The sequence below is a fragment of the Onychostruthus taczanowskii genome, unplaced genomic scaffold (assembly GCF_017590055.1).
Source record: "Onychostruthus taczanowskii isolate IOZ18803 unplaced genomic scaffold, ASM1759005v1 scaffold1, whole genome shotgun sequence".
NCBI classification, from domain to species: domain Eukaryota; kingdom Metazoa; phylum Chordata; class Aves; order Passeriformes; family Passeridae; genus Onychostruthus; species Onychostruthus taczanowskii.
Window position 1 is genome coordinate 32,539,550 of NW_024496525.1, and position 19,409 is coordinate 32,558,958.

Below are 19,409 nucleotides of genomic sequence, written 5' to 3' on the forward strand. Positions count from 1 at the left end.
TTTATTAGCTGAGCAGGAAATTGGGTTTAATCCTGTTATGCTTTTTTGTTGTAATTGTATGTTCTTCCCCTCCCACTCAGTGGCAAGTGTCAAAAATCAAAGTTTGCCTGCTGTTCCAAGGGAAGGAGATCCCCTGAGGAGCCAGCATATTGATGGGTAAAAATATCCTGCAATAATGATTTTACAGATGGATGAGAAACTTCTGAGGCCTGTGTATCATTACTGGTGACATATGTCTCAAAAAGCAGATCTTTATGTCCAAAAGGATCTGATCTGATCAGGATAAAACGATTTCTCTTAAGACTGATGACTGAGCCAATTCTAGAAATGTGTGGTTTCATAGACACCAGATATTTAAGGACAGTCTAAGGTGGTAAATTACTGCAGTAGTCTCCAGTATCTCCAGACTGTATTAGAACAAGCCCACAACCTTATAAAAAAAACTCACTGAAAAGAAGAAATACACTTGAGCTGTCTCCTTCAATAGCATTTGTCCTGTGCACAAAGGAATGCCCAAATATTTTACAGTTCAGTCCAGAAATCTGCATTCTTCCAAGAGAAAAGTGAGCCATTCTACATGTGATCCAGACAACGTGAAAATTAAAAATAAATAAATGTTAGCTCTGCATTCTGTGATTGATTTGTCTTTTGTTTAATACAGCCAGCACCTCAGCCTCTTCCCCTCCTTTTTGTTTTAGTGTCCTACACATTTGGGCCCTGACTTGTAGCCAGTTCAAAGGCATTTTTTGTATTCCTTTCTGAACAGGTGATAACTAGATGCAGCTGTATTTTATCTCAGGACAGGACATAAAGCCCAAATAATGCAGGTGAGAGTGAGAGACAATGTCCTTTTTTTTTTCCTTACAAGTATGGGTAAGGCATTTGTGCTTTGCTTCAGTGCCGAGTTTGCTGCCATCAGCTGTGGCACTCAGAAGTGGCAGCAATATGCAAAGGGCTTAAATCTTCTGAATCTTACTTTGAAGAGGTGCAGCCAAGAAGTAGGAATGGAAGCAGTTTTCTTTGTCCCCAGGTTTGTTGGGCCTGTTTTCTTTTGAAAACACTCAACTGGCCTCTGGCTGGATTGGTGAGACAGCAGCAAATGCCAGCACCATGCAAGGAATAAATACTTCTGTCTTTCACCATGCTCCCTACCGGTGGTGGCTTGGTGGCTTTGGGTTTTGGCAGGATCAAACTGGATTAAAAAATTGAATCCCAGCAAAACTTACCTGTCATTAAGCTCCCAGGAATGGAGTATGTGTACAAACTTGCATGTACTGCTGCTCTGTAGCTTTTGGTTAGGTGTGATACTGTTTCATCAAGGCAAATTCTGCAACTAAAAGCTCTTTGTGCTGCCTTTGCCACCTATCTGGATTCCAAGAGCACTGACTGCCTGGACACAAAGCCCTGTGTGCTTGGGGAAGCTCCAGCTGGGAGAGAGTGTGGCAGTATACCTCCACAGTTTGTTCTGTGTCTGTCAAGGTTTGTCCTCTGTTCTTTGCAGAGCTTTACCATGAACTGTCAGACTAAGCTTAGATCCAGGAACATGTGGGGCTGTCCAGGGAGAGGGAGGAAAACCTCAACCCACCAGCAGCACTCAGACATGTGCAGAGCAAAACTGCTGCAGCAGCACAGGGATTCCAGAGCCCAATCTGGCAGCACAACCTCGGGTGTGGCAGCTTGGAAAAGGAGAGGGATGTAGGGGCCACTTCCCAGAGAGCATCCTGCTCCCTGCAGGCTTCTGAGTGAGGACAGGTAAGGCTGAGGAAGATCACCTGTACCTGCTCTTTCCTCCACTCTCTTTAGGGTTTTTCACTACCGGGATGGGGAAGGTAGCAAAGCTTTGAGCATTGTTCTTAGTGAGGTAAATTGGTTAACCTATTAAGAGCAGCCAAGAGGCCTCAGAAAATGTTAGTGATTCTTTAAGAAATAAGTAGGAGCTGTGTAATTTAAAGGCAAATATTTGTGGGTGGAAAATTGGAATCAAATTCTTCCAAATTCTTTTTATTTTACATTATTAAAATTGCAATAGGCGAAAGTGATCACACAGTGTTGTATATTTTAATGGCTAATACACATGCACACACATATATAACTTTTTTGTATAGATATTTTATACTGATAGGTATTAAAATACCATAGCTTTTACAGTTGATTGCATTTTGCACTGCTCCAATTGTAATACAAGCTTTAATATTTGCTGGTGGTATGTATTCTGGGCTTTTGTTATTTTGTTTTCTTCCTCTGGGAAAAAACTCAGCTGGAATCAAATTATTATGTCTTACACTTTTATTAAAAGTTTTTATTCTCATGGCTGTGATTTGCATTAAAACCCTGTGATAGATGTTAAGTTACTTATCTCTTGCAGAGCTTATTATTGCTTGAACATTTTGTGTTATAGGATTTACTTTAAATTTTAGGATTTATTTAACTGTATTTTCTTACATTGCTTTGCTCAAGCGTCGTAGTTTAAATCATGATTCCCTTCTCATTTATTTGTTCTGTAAGATGCAGCTGTTTTTCTGTTTCTTCTTTCCCTGACAAAGACGCAGTTGAAGATTTTGAGGGCAGGTGTCCCCTTGATAGCCTGCTCAGGTTATCAGAACCGCGATGGTGTCACCAGTACTGTCCTGATCTGTTCTGTACGATTTCTCTTAGACTTGCACTGAATTCCTCCAGCTGCCAGCGGCTCCTCCTGCAGAAGGGCTCTTCAATCCGATTAGTTTTAAGATAAAACAATCCCTCCTCCAGCCTTCGCAGCCGAAGTTTTATCCTCAAGCCACAGGGTGGCAGCACGACGTTGGGTTTATGGCTATTGTTACCCAAATTCTTGGGTTGTTTTCTGAAGTCCTCACTGCTCAATTGATACTGTAGTAATTGGACTGCTAATGTGGAGAGGCAGTGTGTTTTAAAATATTTCCCTCATTAATCTGTAGGTCAAATAGTCACAAAACAGATTTGTTTTTAATCCCAGATGTTTTGTACCATTCATAAAATATGGCCTGAAATTCAGACCAGACCACAAAGACAAGAGCAAAATGTAAATCAAATGCAAAAGCATTAATTGATCCCATTTTTTTCTTTGAATTCTAATGTATCAGTATGACAAATAAGGGTGATTATGTGCCAACATGTAAGTTATATCACACTTGAAAAATAAAGCCCAACAACAATAAAAAAAACCACACCACCAAAAAAACCCCCAAACCAAATATTCCCATTGCACATTTCTTTGTGTTTAATTAACATCCTACTCGAGTTGCTTCTCATAAAGATGCAAAAGAATACAGTGATGTCCATGCCAAGAGCAGGACTGTGAATCTGGACCAGGAAATGCACAGTGGGATGCTGACTGGCAGTGGCACCTCAGGGATGGTCCTGGTGGTGGAAAAAAGGTGAGAGTTGTGCCAGTCTTTGAGGAGAAAAATTTGGAGAACGATGGGCTGGTCAGTGTGACCTCAGCCCACAGGAATGTTATAGTGTGAATCCTCACAAAAGCTGTGTCCAGCTCCACATCCAGGCACAGGAAGGGTGGGAACATAATTGGGAACAGTCACACAGATTTATCATGGACCTATTGCATGTGACCAACCTCACTGGCGTTTCTGATGAGATGAGCAGTGCTGGATGACAGGAGAGAAATGGAGGTGTCCTTGCCAGGGGAAAGGCAAACCTTGTTGGGCTGCAGGAGCAGGGGCAGCACAGACCCTCCTGTGCCAGAGATCCAGAGCTGCTGCTGCTGCTGCTGCACACGAGGCTTTTGTGGCCCTGGAGACCCTGCAGTGCAGAGAAACCACAGAGGGGAACACGAAGCCTGGTGACTTCCAGGTCACACATGGGGCACATCAGTGCTCTTCAGAGTCTGCCAAAGCACAAGGATTTCATGAGTTTCTGAGCACTGCAAGGCTGTGTGTTGAGGTGTGGTGCTTTTGGACACGCTTAGGAGTTTATAGTACTGTTTATAGTACTGTTGAAACTCTTCAGCACTCTGAGAGCAGCCTTCTTCTGTTCTCCTGAGCATTGATTGCTGCTGCCAGAAATCAGAAAGCGGTAAAAGGCTACGAGTGTGTCCACTCTTACATCCTGTTTACTCTTCTAGAACTACTGATATGATCAAGCTTACTCATATCCTTAGGTGTTTTGGTGGGATGCGCTGTAGAGTGCAGCACTTGGCTGAATATTGATTTCTGAACCTAAAGAAATGATTCAATTTTCAACCAAGTCGTTTACATACAGAATTTAATGTACTTTTATGTATTTCATCCCAGTGAGTTTCATTTCATTCATTGGAGCTTGGTTCTCCCACGCTTTCTTGCACTGAGTAATACCTCCCCAAATGAGTAATCTGATTGTTCTCACTTTGCTTTCCATGATAGCAAGATTATTTACTGCCCCAAAATAGATTTTGAATTTTTTTTTTAAATGGGGTAAAAACAAGCTTAGAAACCTGGGATCAGTTGGGATAACCAGTATAAGGAGTTCAAGTACAGTAAAATGTAAGGTTTAAAATATGTAGTCAATATGCAGATTTTCATGGTGTCCTCCCAAAAATGTTAAGAAAGCCAGTTTGAATATTTCCTTCATAAAGTGTTTTCTCTTCTGTTGAGTGGTTTCACTCCAGGTTGTTCTGGAAGTCCTCACTTCTCTAAAAATGAGAGAACTTGGTTTCAGTTGGGTGTAGTTGCCTGTACTGCTGCTTACAGAGCTGGTTTGAAAAAATTTGTGTACTGAGATGGGTCACAGGAATGCAGGATCTTTCTTGCCCAACTAGGGCATGGAGAAAAGAAGTATTATAGGAAACTTTATTCCTGTGACTTTGGATCAGCACTGCTGAACACAAACTTCTATAAGTCCTGAAAATACCTTTTGTTCCTCACCTAGCTGTACTGGACTGCGCTGTCTTGGTGAGACCAAAAACTAGAAGTTATTGAACATGGAGTTAGAGGGACTTCCTTTCTTCCCTGCACACCACTTCACTCTGTGCACTCTCCTGTACCCTCCCAGTTGTGTTTGGGATCACCGCTAGATCAGTTTTTCTTACATCTTGTACTGGCTTTGTCCCTTCTGTGCTGTTGCTGCTGTTAAGGACACAGGGACAGCCCGTGCACTTCTGTTCCCCTTAGCACTAACAAGCTTCCCATTTGTGAACTGCAGAGCTGTCCTTGTTCTGCTGGAGAGAACATCAGTGCTCGTGATGCTGTCCCTTCATTGCTGCTGCTGCTACTTGTAATCTACTGCAAAACAACACAACCTGGGGTTCTTTCCTCTTTTCCTTAGTGCCAGACATTGTGGCAAGTGCAGCTTCATGTGCAGGAGTGGTGGCTCTGAGCTGTACCTGAAATGGCTGTGATATTAATTCTGTATGTTGTTGCTTCTGCCCAAGTTAAATGAAGACTTCCACCCTAACGAGCGCTGCCAGAAGTGAGAGTACCCTTTAAAGTTTAGTGGCGTACATCACTTGGACATGAAAACTAGTTCCAACCTTAACACTTGTTCTTGTATTTTCTCAAGAATTTCAGTTCTTGTGAGGCCTTTAACTTAGAATATTTTCTTAGTTTGCTTAACTCCTGCTACCATCTGTTGTTCAGTAACAACTCGGAGCCAAGGCGGCTGATGGAGATCTGAGTTCTCCTAGATCAGCACTTGGCACCACAAGCTTTTTCACAACCCAACAAGCAGTTCCAACAGCTGCATGCATGAATCACTTAAGTTATAGTACCCTGCAGAACCCTGTAAGAATGGGTTTTGACAATCTGGTCAGATGCCACACAAGCAAAAGTGTGATGAACTGAGTTCCTTGGAAGGTGTAAAATAAATTTAAGATTATTATTTTGCTACATATTTTAATGCAACCTGCTCCACAATTTCATTACTGTTCAGAAAGTTCTGGGATTACTTAGATTGCATGTAAGAGTTTATAATTACTGAAAAAATTCAGTGGGCTGGGGTGTGTGTGTGTTTATTTGTTGTAGCAAACTATTCTGACACATTCCCTGTGGCATTTCATATTACTGAGAGACAGTTTGCCCCAGCAGTAGAACAGCTCTTCACGTGCTTTTGAGTCAGTCTATATTTAAACTTGTCTCCAGCAATATTTTATTTCAGTTGTTTTACTCTGGTTTTCCTAGCTGTGGATGCATTCTTGATTACGATCTGTGTTTATTGAAAATTTGCTGTCACAGAACCATAGAATCATTTCGGCTGTAAAAAACATCAAATCCATTCAATTCACCCAGCACTAAACTCAGTCCCCAGGTGCTACATGTACACAGCTTTTAAATACCCCCAGGATGATAGGTGACTCCACCACTCCCTGGGCAGCCTGTCCCAGTGTTCACGTCCTGCTCTTCCACAAACACTGCAGAACATCCTTTCATTCAGAGTCTGGCCCTGCAAGGGCACCCCTTAAATCTCTGCAGGATCGTGTGGATTCCAGGTTGGTTTCATAGCAGGCAGCACCAGCACCGAGGGACCAGTGTCAAACAGCCTGGTGTCACTGGGCTGCACAGCTGAGGATCTGCCCCGTGTGCAATTTGTGTTCTGCTCTAGTGGTGTCATTATTTGTTTAATGATAACCATTGCTTGGACTGAGTGTTTAACACAAGGCCATTTACAAAGGATTTATGGAGTCCATATGTTTGGATTTCACTTAGCTGCCCAAAGAAGGGGGAGGGAGCAGAATGGAGGTTGATTTTATTTTGAACCTGCATCTGCAGACTAGCTGGAGCCAAGCAGGGTAACTATAGGATGGGACAATATCATCCAGGAATAGGGTGTTAAAACTTCTTGGGCAACTTCCACAGAGCTGCCTGGCAGGAATTCCCCCTCAGTTCCTCTTAGAAAATGAGATCAGTGGATACCCAGGGGATAATGTGGGCTGGGTGCCAGAGAGGGGAAGCTTTCCCTGATTCTGCAGTAGGATTGGAAAATACATTATTAAGTCTTGAGTTCCAAGAGTTTTATCAATATTGTTGAGTTGGACTGCAAGCCTTTCACACCTAGAAAAGTGGGTAAATTGGCCTCAGGATGTAGAGGCTGCAGACTGAAGCAGTGAACTTGAGGATGCTGAAGTAGCTTGGGTTTAGTTTCCCACATTTTGAAGTGTTCTTAAATGTTGTAAGAGTTTTAAAGTGAAGATGTAAATATTTTCCATCAGCAATTTTCAGTTAGTGTCTTATCAGGTACTTAACTCTACATTTTTAGAGAACTCTAGATAGGTTAAACTTGATAGTTCATACCACAAAGCAAAGCGAGATAAAGGGCAGACAAATTTTCTGTTTTGTTTTCCCCAGGTTTTTTATATTTATCAGGTGGAAATTCACACAAATTTAGGTATGTCCCGTAACAGAAATGGATGCCAGACAGTAAGGGGTAACCAAATATTTTTTTAAAGCAATCAAATCCCTTCTAACTCTACTAAAGGAGCAACAGTGTGTGACAAAAGGCACTGGGCACTTATCTCCTCCTCTTATCTGTAGCAGAATTGATATTAAAAATATCAATAGAAATAGGAAATCACTTTAAAACTGAATGGGAGACTTGCTCTTTTCTTTGTTTAGGCCAGTATTTCATGCCAAAATACACCAGTCAAGAGTCTACATGAGCCTTGAGGACATGGGTCTGTACAGATAGTGTAAGTGTTCCTATGGAGTGGGGTCAGATGAAGTCTCCACAGTGACCCAAGGAGCATCCAGCATGAGGAAAATAATTATTTAAAGAGATATTCTGTCAGTTGATAACACACCCTCCAGAAGGGGCTGCAGAAGATGAGAGACAGGGTAAGGCACAAAAAAAGAATTAAAGCAAGGGAGAAGAGGAGGAAGGAATCCATTGCTCCTTGTCTGCTGGGATAGATGGAAGAATGATGTCATAAGGCAAAAGGCAAATAAAGAGAACTGGAATTCTGGAAAAAAAAGATACTGAAAAAATGGAAAAGGAACTCAGTAGTGCAGGCTGGTCTCTACAGGTACCACCCAGCAATCTGCACCCAACCTCCATGTGCAGGGAACTGAAAGCCCACCTCCATGTGCCAGCTTTTTTCCTGCTCCCAGGAGAGGAGATCTGCTCAGCAGAAGACAGATGGCATTGCCATTGCCTGTGCTCCTGTGGGGGCTTTTTCCAGATGGGGAGTTGGAAGCTTCTTTGTGCTGCTCCAGCCTTCCTGTGCAGCAGCCCTCGGGTGCTTGGGGCTCCACCAGCCTGCGTGCCCGGATCCAGTGCTGCTCAGAGAAAACTGCAGCTGAACCCACTGGGAAAATAAAGGGATTGATATCCTGGGTTGTCTCCCTTTGAGGTGTCCTTGTTGACTTCTCCTTTCTTGTGAGGAGAGATTATTGAGAGATTGCTAATAAAAGCCAAATTACTGTCAGTGATCTGAAAAGAAAGTTGACACAACTGAAATGCACAGGGGAACCCCAGACAGCTCTGTGCCGCTCACACACTGACCTCCAGCCAAACTCGGGGCTTTCCTGCATTGCCGGGATGCCTCTCCTACCTCAAGCAAGGCACAGCTATGAGAAGTTTCTCAAAGTTACCTGAAAAATCACTGGGCAGTCCAGGAAGCATCACACTCATTACAACTCCCTTTGCCGCTTGTGGGAATTTAAAAAAAAGATCATTTTAAATACCAAGCAGCCACCTTTGATCCCCACTTCCTTTATGCTGAGAAAGCCACCACAGAAAGTAAAACTTTGGAGAGGTAACCCGATTCTAAATTTTACAATCAAGTAAAGGGAGATACTAAGTTTAATCCCTTTATCTTAGTTACACATTAAATTTATGACCTCACCTGCATAAATAAGTACATTCTGTTCTGCTTTCTTCCACTTCCTTTCCTCTGCAACTTTCCAATCTGCAGTTGCTCCAACAGACTTTGTTCTCTCTGCTTTTTACTCAGTTTCATTCTACATTCATTACCAGACACCTGGGCACCAGGTATTCCTGTCTTCCTGTTTAGTTTCATTTCTCCCAATATCATCAGAATAAGGAACAATCACAACAGCTAAAGATATCATACTGTGTGCTGCAATCATCCTAATAATATCACTCCATTTTTTGTTCTGGAAGTTCACTGAAGGGCTAACGTTCTGATCTTTCTGCACATCTATAAAGCGTTTAGAAGTCACTGGAGCAATTTATCAAGTATGTGAGAAAAATTCATTAGCTATTTAGAAAAAAAAACCACTCAAATGCTGTATGAACTCCAGCCCTGTGTGTGGGAGAAGGTGCTGGAATCGTTCTCTGAAGTCAGATCTGTGCCCTAGTAAATTAAAATAAAAAGTCAATTTCAGAGAAAGGAGTCTCTGAAGTGCAGCAAGTCCTAATGCAGAGCAGGATCACAGAATCACAATAAGCCAAGTTGGAAGGGACCCACATGGACCATCGAGTCCAGCATGTTTAAGAATGGATTTCATGTTCATTTTAATCCAATTTCTATGAATTCTCAGACACTCTGCTGAAGATCACAATCGCTATGTTTTGTTCTGATATAGATTTTTTCAGTACTACACAACTTCCTGGGTAACAGCATCAGTACTGTAAGGACACAGCAGCACAAAGGAATAGGTACAGGGAGTTTACCAATAACTAAAGATCACAGCATTTGGGGAAGAGTTTGTGTGTCCTCTGTGAAGATTTTTCACTCCAGTATAAAAATAATTATATATTCTGCAGGGTGAATGTATTAATATGTAGAGAATTTGGGAGATCTTCAGAATCCAGAAAATACAGTAAATGCTGTGTTGCCATTTGTCTTCTTGAAACAAACTCAAAAGCCCCGATGAAACGCAGCATTGCAAGCAGTTACAGTAACCTGACAAAAGACATGAAGAAAGTGTGGAAAACAGGGTTACTCTTAACACAAAGCCCATCTTTGAGGGGAGGCAAAAAAACCCAGTTACAGGCAAAAAAAACCCATGTGAAGCAGCACTTCAGCAAATGGGAAACAGAACTGAGCTATGTGCAGGCTCAAAAACCACAGAGGGAAGTAGAGTTTTTACACATGAATACATACCTTGATTTGGTCCTTAAGAACACACCACGCTCACAAAACCAGGGTGGCGACCATCAGTTACAGAAATTTTACAAAGTGTCAAGCAGGAACTACTGTAGCAAATTGCATTTGTTTAAAATGATTTTGGGCAGAGAGCAAGCAGCCATCACCTGATTAGAATGCAGCATATGCTGCAGCAGACAGCGGGCACACGGCTGCACTCTCAGCTGCAGGGGGATAATAATCCTGCTCACTACAGGCACTGTGTGTTCCTTGCGTGTTACTCCTCGTGGCAATTAACCTCCCTGTTATTACAAAAATTGAGCTCAAAGTGGAAGACAAACACTCATTTAGATCCTTTACATTTGCCTGTTTCTTCAAATTTACCCCTGAAGCTCTTTTAGATACAGTGAAATAAAGCAGACCTGCTAAATCACCATTTCCCAAACTTCTCAGGCAGAAGACCTGTACAACTTGCACAGGCACTTTCTGTGTGTGGGCTCCCCCCCTGCACCTCTGTCTCCTTGGATTTTGCACTCCCACTGTGGGCTGTGACCTCTGATCTGAGACCACCATCCACAGCCAGCTACTGGAGATACAAATCTGTTTTGGCACGTGCTCTCAAAGAAGCAAAGGGTATTTTCTCTGACAAGGATTGAAAAGGCCCCACAAACACTCAGGAGTATGAAAACAGTGCTGGTGTACTGAGCACTTCAACACATGGGCACAATCCAAAGCAGCTGACAAAATTTCCCACTAGTTAAAGAAAGGACGGTCCAATTCAAACAATCCAGGCTAGTTTTTGCCCTCAAACCTCTAAAAACTATCATTATTTGTTTCTCAGGTGGAAAACTGTGAATGAATTTTAAAAACAGGTGGAACTCGAGGCCAGTATGAGAGCTGGAGAGCAGGTGGAGGTCACCTGCTGGAGCAGTGAAGGTGCAGAAAGAAAAATGAAGAAATAGTTGCTTATTGTACTCATTGTGGGGGGTAGTGGTCAGTTTGTACAAAGTTTGGAATGCTATGAACCAGAGTTATCTTCATCCACTTTAAAGGGAGAACAGCCTGTCACATCCTAATGGGATTGTACTGGATGCTTTAGTTACACCAGGGAGTATAAAAATGGAATTTGCAGAATTACCTGGCTCCAGCCCATGCCTCAACCCCAAGCAGCACTCAGAGGAGTGTATCTGTTTCAACCACTGCCCAGCTGACCTCAATTCCAGAGTGCAGTCACAGGCACACACAGAACTTGCTCATGTGCTCTTGCCAAGGGTTTTTCCCCCTGTTTTTCTCCAAGTTCAAATTTACAACAACATTCCTGGGCAGTAACATAGATCCACTACTGGTGTTCAGAACCTGGGATGCACCATCTTTGCTGCAATGTGCAACACCAGAGCAAGATGACATTTTCCAATGCCAGAAGGAAGAATGGGGAGGTTCTGCTGTAGAGATTGCTAGAAAAGTTTTGAGGTTTCAAACCAAAGAGCTAAAGATACATGCAAGATTTAAGCAGTCTCTGCATACATGGTACAAACAGAATCTGAGGTGAATGACACTCAGGTCACAGGTTTTTGCAGTAGGATTTTCTGTGTTAAAAATGTAAAGAACACATTTTATGTTTGCAGATACACAGCTCTAACAGCCATAACCATTCAATTATGGACAATAAGTAAAGTATTTAGAACAACCACTGGCAAAATGAGGGATGTGGCCAGAAGACCCAGCATTCAGGTGTGGCCCTCACAGCTCTCAGTTGCTAACAATATTAAGATTCAGAGATCTCTGCCAGTTTTTTTTTTTTAGTTCCATTTTATATAAGGGAATTAAAACAATCCATTAGCAGCTGGCAGAAAAATAGTGCAACGTAATCAGCCTCAACAAAACAACCTGATCCATGCCTGCTCCTGCATTTGACAGAGCAATTTTCCTGGGGCAGATAATGGTAACCTTTGCTCAGTAGTGTTGCCTATATTTGGATGCACAAAGTTGTGTTGGTTCAGAACTTGTCAAGACTTGTAGATTGCAGAAGAGTTTCCTTGGACTTGGTCCCTGGGTTGGCTGGAGATGTAGATGAAGACTTGGAAGCAAAGGAAGGAGAGCAGTTAGATCAGACTTGCTGAACAGGACAGGCTGTCCAGCACCAGTCACCACAGAGGCACAGATCTCTTCTTCCCCTTCCCTCCTTGCATAAACACGCAGTAAATTGCACTGGGAATTACAGCTCATTCTTTGAACCAAAAACGTGCTGGATGTTTAATGGCCTACCACGGTTGCAACTCCTGTCACTTATTCTGAAGCACACTGCAGTTGTTCTTGGATGTTCAGATCTTGTTCTTTGTATTCTTGTTTGAAAAAGGACATTCCAGCCTTCGGTAACCACCTCCCAGCTGTGATCAACATTAGTGCCTGGAGAGTGTTAGAGATTGTGCAGCACAGACTGGCCCAAGTGGTGCAACAGAAATACCTTTGCAGATCAGGGCCATTTGCTGGCACCAGGAGGGCAGCAAAACAAGGCCAGTCCTCATCCACCTCAAAACAATTTATTCCTGGCACAGGTTGCTTTTCTCTGAACAAGCGTTTTCCAAAATTATCTTTGCATAATGATCAGCACAGAGATGAAACAACTGAGGAGGAACAGAACAACATGAATCCCTCAGTGATAGGCACATCAAACCTGAGAAACTGGAGCAGTTGTTGCATCTCTACATAATCAGACGGCTCCTACCACAAGAAATAAGAACCTAACTTGTTAAAGCAATTTTATTTAAGTAGTTGGAGGGAAACTTTCATATAAGGAGTAAAATTACTAGAGCTGAATGTTTTTAAAAAGAAAGTCAACATGATGGGCTCCCTGTGCAAGCACTGCAGTGTCTGATGGAGAGGGGAATGAGGGTTTTCATAATATAATTACTTTCAAATAAAAATATTAAATGCTACTTAACTGGAATACATGTCATCATTTTTTATACAGTCAAAAGAATGAAGAAACAAAAAAAAAGCGCAATTTAAAGAACGCAACCTACAATGGAATAACTTTATTTGCAGCAGAGACAGAATAAGACTGCTTTTATGAAAATTACAAAGAAACATGATACAACAAAAATAGGGTGTGGGGAATTTCCCACTAAGATTAAAAATGAAAAACAAAAAAAGAGTTCACTTTTTGAACACCATTATTATTCAAACACATATGAAGTTTCAACCTAGTTTTTTTTATACATGGGAAACACTGTTAAACTGAATCTTCAAGAGTGAGAAGGCACCATGAACTGTTGGTTGATACCTTTAATGCACACTCAAGAAAGAAGAAATGATCTGGCATGATGCAAAAATTCATTAAGTGTTTATATATATTCATATATCTTTTCATAAAAAAAAAAAGCGGCAACAAGTCATTACTTCAGTGCCAAATGTACTCGTGTCTGGCTGACTTGCTCATGAGGATGATTTCTCACTTAGACCTGTGTGGTATTTCTGTACAGTGGTGGAAGTGGGTGATTTTGTGTTGTTGCCTTTCATATTAGATTGGTAAATCAAGCGTTTTCTAGGTTCTGAGAAGCCAATCCTATGAAGTATTCCTAGATTCTATGCAAAAGGAATAATTAAATGCACTGTCTAGAATGAAATACTCATCTGTACGGCGTGGCAATCCCACCGGATTCAGTTTGATATGTAATGTCTTGTAGCAGATGTTATAACAAAAATAACTTTTGCTTTTTGATTTACCTCACTGAGGCCATTAATGCTGTTCCTATAGTTGGTTTTCTGGAGTTGGATGACACTTCACTGCTGTCCAAAATGAGTTTGAACCTTAACCCTCCAGAGTTTGTTCACTTTGTTGCTTATATTATTGCACTAGCTACTAACGTCTTATATCTTCCTATATAAATCTAATTGATCAGAGTGCAGATTCTGTATTTAGATAATGAACTGTATGAAATAAATAAAATAAGGGGATTTTCTGGTCAGAGTTGCTGATATGTTGAATACCTTAATTATTTCTAAAGTAAACAGTTTGGTGTATATTCTTAAAAACCTATGGTGATTCAGCATAAAAGCCTTGACGTAATACTTAAAGAATGGATTTGTTCTCCTTCTCAAAAACGCATCAAAGAATTGTTTTAAATACAGAATCTGTGAGGCTTCCTACAAATTCATCTAAGTCGTAATACAAACACAGTTTGTAACTTGATAATATAGAAAGTTCTCTAGTGTCCATTGAAGTAAGGTCCCCAAAATGCAGTCTGTTTTGTTTCTGAATGGCAAAACATTAAGCGGTTCCGCTGGCTGAGTAGGAGAACTGAGGAAAATGAGGTCTTCTCTCGTTATCTACACAATCCATGCTGTCATCTGAAAGAGGAATAAAACCCCATTAGGTAACATTAGCTACCTTTAGTTTTATTTTCAGCAAATCAACAATAAGATAACGCATGGTAAAGTTATTTCAGAAAATAGATGTTCAGGTGTCCATTTAAAATTGCTAGGAGCTTCACTGCTTAAATCCACACTCTCTGCTCTGAATTTTTGGCAACTGCTATTTGAGAGCATCAAACATGCTCAGTTATCACAAAAATACAGTATTTTGATGGGACATTAGCCTATGCTCAACTGACTGCTTGCATATACACAGTGCATGTGGATATGGACATGAGCTAAACAGAATTACCACTGATTTCTAGTGGGAGTGTGCAGATTTGGAAAAGACCATAATACAAATAAGTTCACTCTTATTAAGCAGATTTTTCATTTTACCAACTTCTTGGTCAAATACATATGGAAAACCCTCAAGTTTAAACTGGTACTTTTTTCATACGGGCTGAACAGACCCATCATAGCAAATTATTTCTGGTGGTGCGGAGAACACAGTGGGAAACATTTGGAAAAACTTTACCTTGGTCAGGAGGAGTGATTGTTATCATCTGTGCTGTAAATTCTTCATCAAAGTATCTTGTATCTGTTTCAGATGTAACTTGTGGCTTGAATGGAGGTACAAGCTAAGGAAAGGAAAAAAAAGTGTCCATTTACAGGTTCTTACAGTGCTGCTTGAAACAAGTAGAATTTGACATAGTTATAAGCTACAGTGCCTTTTTACCTTTCTAAAATGTCTAAAAATCACCAGTTCACAAAGAAGGAAGCATATACAATAAGAATACTTACTTAGGTGTGCACTTACTATTTATGAGGCATTTAAGGCATTTTTTTTTCCTTATGATTTAACTGCACAAAGAAAACTTAGAATCCTAAAATTTCTTCAAGTAATACCATGCTGACCAGTGTTTAAAAATAACAACACATACTAGTTCCCCACATAATTATATGGAAATTGTCAGCCTCATCTAGTCAGATTTATGCTTAAGGAGGATGAAAATGATGAAGAAAGATGCTTAGTATATGAAACTTATCAGCTAACCCTGTGTATCACCACAAGGCTTTTAATATTCACCAAAAAGTCTCAGCTACAGCACTACTATGCCCATGCAGCTCACACTGGATGTCTGACCAACCCAGCAGAATCTAGGCCAAGGCAGCAGCAACACTAAGCTTTAATACTCCTGGTCCCCAAAAGCAGTTTGATGTCAGCTCTGAACTTGGAAAACCTGGAGTGCTTACAAAAACCTGAGCCCAGTCAGCAGTGAACATCCTCCTCTTGCTACACCAGGAGCTGCACTTGTTGGGGTTTATTCCTGAAACTGAGGCAGACAGGCTGGAAATCATCCATGTGTACCTAGGCAAGCTCTGGCAAGAGCAGCTCCAGATGGAGCAGAGCTGCCTGACTGGGGCTGGAGGAGGAGCGCGCCTGGGAAGCGGGATGGGGAGCTGGCTGCATACAGATGCACACTCTTGGAACATGGACAACTCTGGAGGGCACTGGAGCTGGATTAAGACCTTGCCCACTTTCCCCTGCATGGGGGGGCAGAACCAGGATGTGAACAGGGCTCTGAGCCCTCCCGAGCACAGGGACAGCGCCGGATCCCGCTCGCCCACCGCCGGGGTTACGCGTGGCCATCTTTTAATAGCACACAGCCACACCGGGCAGCAATTCGGGAGCGTGACTGAGGAAGTGTCAAGCTTCCAATCCAAAACTGCAGGGAGAGGTTTAGCCAGGTGGATGGCAAATTGCTCCAACTGGAATTATGCAGTGACCCCAAGACATGCACTTCTGCATTTGTACAAACAAGAACTACACCGACAGAAATCACTACCTGGAAAATATAGCAAATCTGGAACACACGAAGCACCTCTTCCCCACCCCTGACTTTGCCTCCTGCTTGGATGTGAAGAATCATTTGTTTGTCAACTTTCAAGCTCCCTATCACCAGGATGGTCTTTCTGATCTGTTTTGAGAGCACCTAACAGTGTCCTGTCTTATAAACAGCAATCCAATCAAATGCATTCATTTTCAATGCAAAGACTATAAGAAATGTAATGCATACGTATGGCAGTGTTCTCACATACAAAGAAGCATTTCCTGTTTAAAATCAATCCTTAAAAATTTAGGAGCATAAAAGCTCAGTTTATTTTAAGAGAACTCAATTACAGTATATATTCATCATCTTTTTTTCCCAATTACTCACAATTCTCTGTGCCCAAGAATGGCTTAAAGGAGCTGGGTACATTACCCTTACAAAAAATATTAGGTCCTTAGAAGTGGTTTTTATGTCCTGAATTTAAAAAGGAAAAGGAAATAGGATATCCCGAAGTCAGGAGTTACTATAAGCCTTGCAGTCCCCTGAAGCTAGTGAAGAGGGAATGCTTTGCATTATAATGTTAGTAACACTTCTCAATCAAATCACACCAACATGTTACATATAAAAGCCCTGTGGAGCAGGAAGATTCTTCCTCATGTAACTCTATTCTCTCTCTCCTTGCAGCAGTTTCTGCCTACTTCCCAAAGCAACCCTGGGTTTGACAGGCTGTGCATGTGTGTGTGAAGCTCTATCTGTCCTTTTAAGCTAATGCTGGTTTTGGCACTCACAGTGCCCCCAGTTGCTCTGCTTGCTGTGCACAGCTCGGAGTGATTTAGGACTTGGGCACTGCAGCAGCCACCTGAACTGAGCACATTGGAGCGACTCGGAGCAGCAATCCCAAGCCAGCACACATGTGGAATGGGCTAGCGCTGCCTGTATCATTTTCCTTTTTATTTTAGTATCTGTTAAAAGCAATTTGAGACAGATTATGATGCACCCACAAGACATCTTTTCCCCCTAGCTGTCAAATTCTGAGCGCTAAGCTGGAAACAGAGGGGAAGCCGCAGAAAGCTCCAACGCTGGCTTTAACAAGCAAATATGTCACTTTACTGGAAAGCTGTCACTGCAATAGCTCTGCAGTTCAACTGGCAGGGAGGTGCCACCTGCAGCCTCCCACGGCTGCAGACCAGCATTGGTACCCACAGGCTCATGCTGGTTTAAGAAAGAAAAAGGACCTGAAAAAAATCCCCATGTGATTAAAATCTCTTGGAGTATGTTTTGCTTGTGGGTGGGCAAAATGCTGCAGATTAAACTGCACCTTTCTCTGCACCAGAGACAGACAGCATTCTTCCAAGTGAGCCTAATAAACATTTTAAATGTGGGGGACAACCCCAGTTATTCAAAGCTCCTTATAATTTAAAGCAAAGCTATGTTTCCAAAAAGCTTAATTACAAAGCATACATCCTGAATTACCCAAGCCCATACTCATACACATACCCAGCATTACTGGAGATGGTGAGGAACCAAGCTTAGCACACAAACACCTCTTGGCAGCTGACAAAATGCATGGGACTGCACTTCAGGTAAATGCTGCAAGGCCCTCTTTGGACCACCAGAATGTAGGCAGCAACTACTCACAGGCTCTCCATTTGCACAGTGTACCTACCTCAGGTGCAAACAGTAATGGGACACGAGCAAAGCCAGGACCTAGACTCCCTGCCTAGGCCAAGGTCAGGAACAGTCTCACAATTACCACACAGTTTTCTCTAAAAGATGCAAATATTTCAAATTTCCTAAGAGTTTCCAGAATAATCTCTATCATTACCACTATGGAACAATTTATGAAGGCTTTCTCAGTCCTATGGATAAATAAAACTGCCTCCAGCTTGTGCGATTTCTCTTCTGTTCAGGGAACTGGGACTACTACCAAATTACAAATAACTTTACTCAAAATATTTGAGCCCCACTATCAGCTTTTTACCTTAAACTGCACAAACCCAGCAAACCCTCAAGCATTCAGCTTGTCAGCTGGGTGAAAATGGGGACAACTTCCTGTTTAGAACAGGAATTCAGATCTACTTTTCACGTTATACTGAATAAACTCCGTGGAACTCTCTCCTGCTCTCATGACTGCATGCAGCTCTCCCTCAAGGGATGCTCTGAAAGGGCTGAGGTCTTAATGTCTGTCTTATCCACACTTTCAAGGCACAAAAACTTGTTTGATGATTTTTCAGTTCTTTTAGCCACACAGATCTAAGGAAGTGAAAGAAGAGAAGGAAACAAAGCCCTCTCTGTAGCTGTATACAGGCACTGGACAATGCCCCCACTACAATATGGAAACTCGGTTTCTGCCAAGTTTCTTACCTGCTCCCACCAGCTGGAGGGACAACCAAACTGTATTTAGAGATCAAATGAGATCTGATACCAGGAGGGACTGCTGAGGGAAGGAGGGAATTCAGGAAAGGCTGGGACTGACTGAGATCGTGTGGCACCAGTAGATGGGAGCCTTGAATCAGCAGACCCACTTCTGGCTGCATTTCACAAGTGTTATGAAAATGTGGCTGTTGAGAATTGAACTTGAGAGGACAACAGCACACCACCCTTAGAGCACAAAGCAGGGCATCTGGGAGGTGTGAAATAGTTATCTGAGAAAGAAGGGGCAGTGAGGCACAGAGAACTGATGAAACACATTCTTACAGGAAGGGCTCTTTGACTTCAGTGGCTCCCACTGGAAAGCCAACAAACCCAGTGGGTCTCAAAGAAAAGCCATGAGAAATACCATGAAGTGCAGACACTTCGTATCAGTCCTTTGCCACACACAAAAAATAGTATTAGGCTTGGACTGATGTAAGAGCCTACACTTGTCTGGACTTGTCTTGAATGCTGACAACATTAGATTGAAAAGGTAGGAAAAATCCAGTGGGAAATAAGAGCCCATCTTCTACTACTCCCTCTAGGAAGTTTGGCTTCAGATGCTCAGGAACCAGCAGCAACTCTGGGCTTGCAAGGGATGCATCAGCCAACACAAGGAATGGCAGCAAGAGCTCATAGGAAAAGCCATTTTAAAAGCTTATATACTCTCTAAATTTGGAAGCTATTTTGATTACATCCTATTTATTGAGCCATAAAACCATATATCTCATTAAGACATACTCCTATCATTGCAAAATAAAAATCCAGAAGTAATCTGATTACAGTATTTTAAGTTGTTGCTAAAAACAACTACAAAC

General features: G+C 41.9%; 1 protein-coding gene across 5 annotated transcripts in view; it reads right to left on the minus strand.

The window, feature by feature from the left end:
• Positions 1-13,011: 13,011 nt before the first annotated feature.
• Positions 13,012-19,409, minus strand: part of AKT1 (AKT serine/threonine kinase 1) — a 76,909-nt gene continuing 70,511 nt past the window's right edge. For all 5 annotated transcript variants that reach the window (XM_041398294.1, XM_041398309.1, XM_041398318.1 and 2 more), the window contains 2 exons: positions 14,883-14,985; positions 13,012-14,341 (listed from right to left, as the gene is read on the minus strand). In XM_041398294.1, coding sequence (XP_041254228.1) covers positions 14,262-14,341; positions 14,883-14,985 — 183 coding nt within the window. In that variant the 3' untranslated portion in view covers positions 13,012-14,261. The remainder of the gene's footprint in view (positions 14,342-14,882; positions 14,986-19,409) is intronic.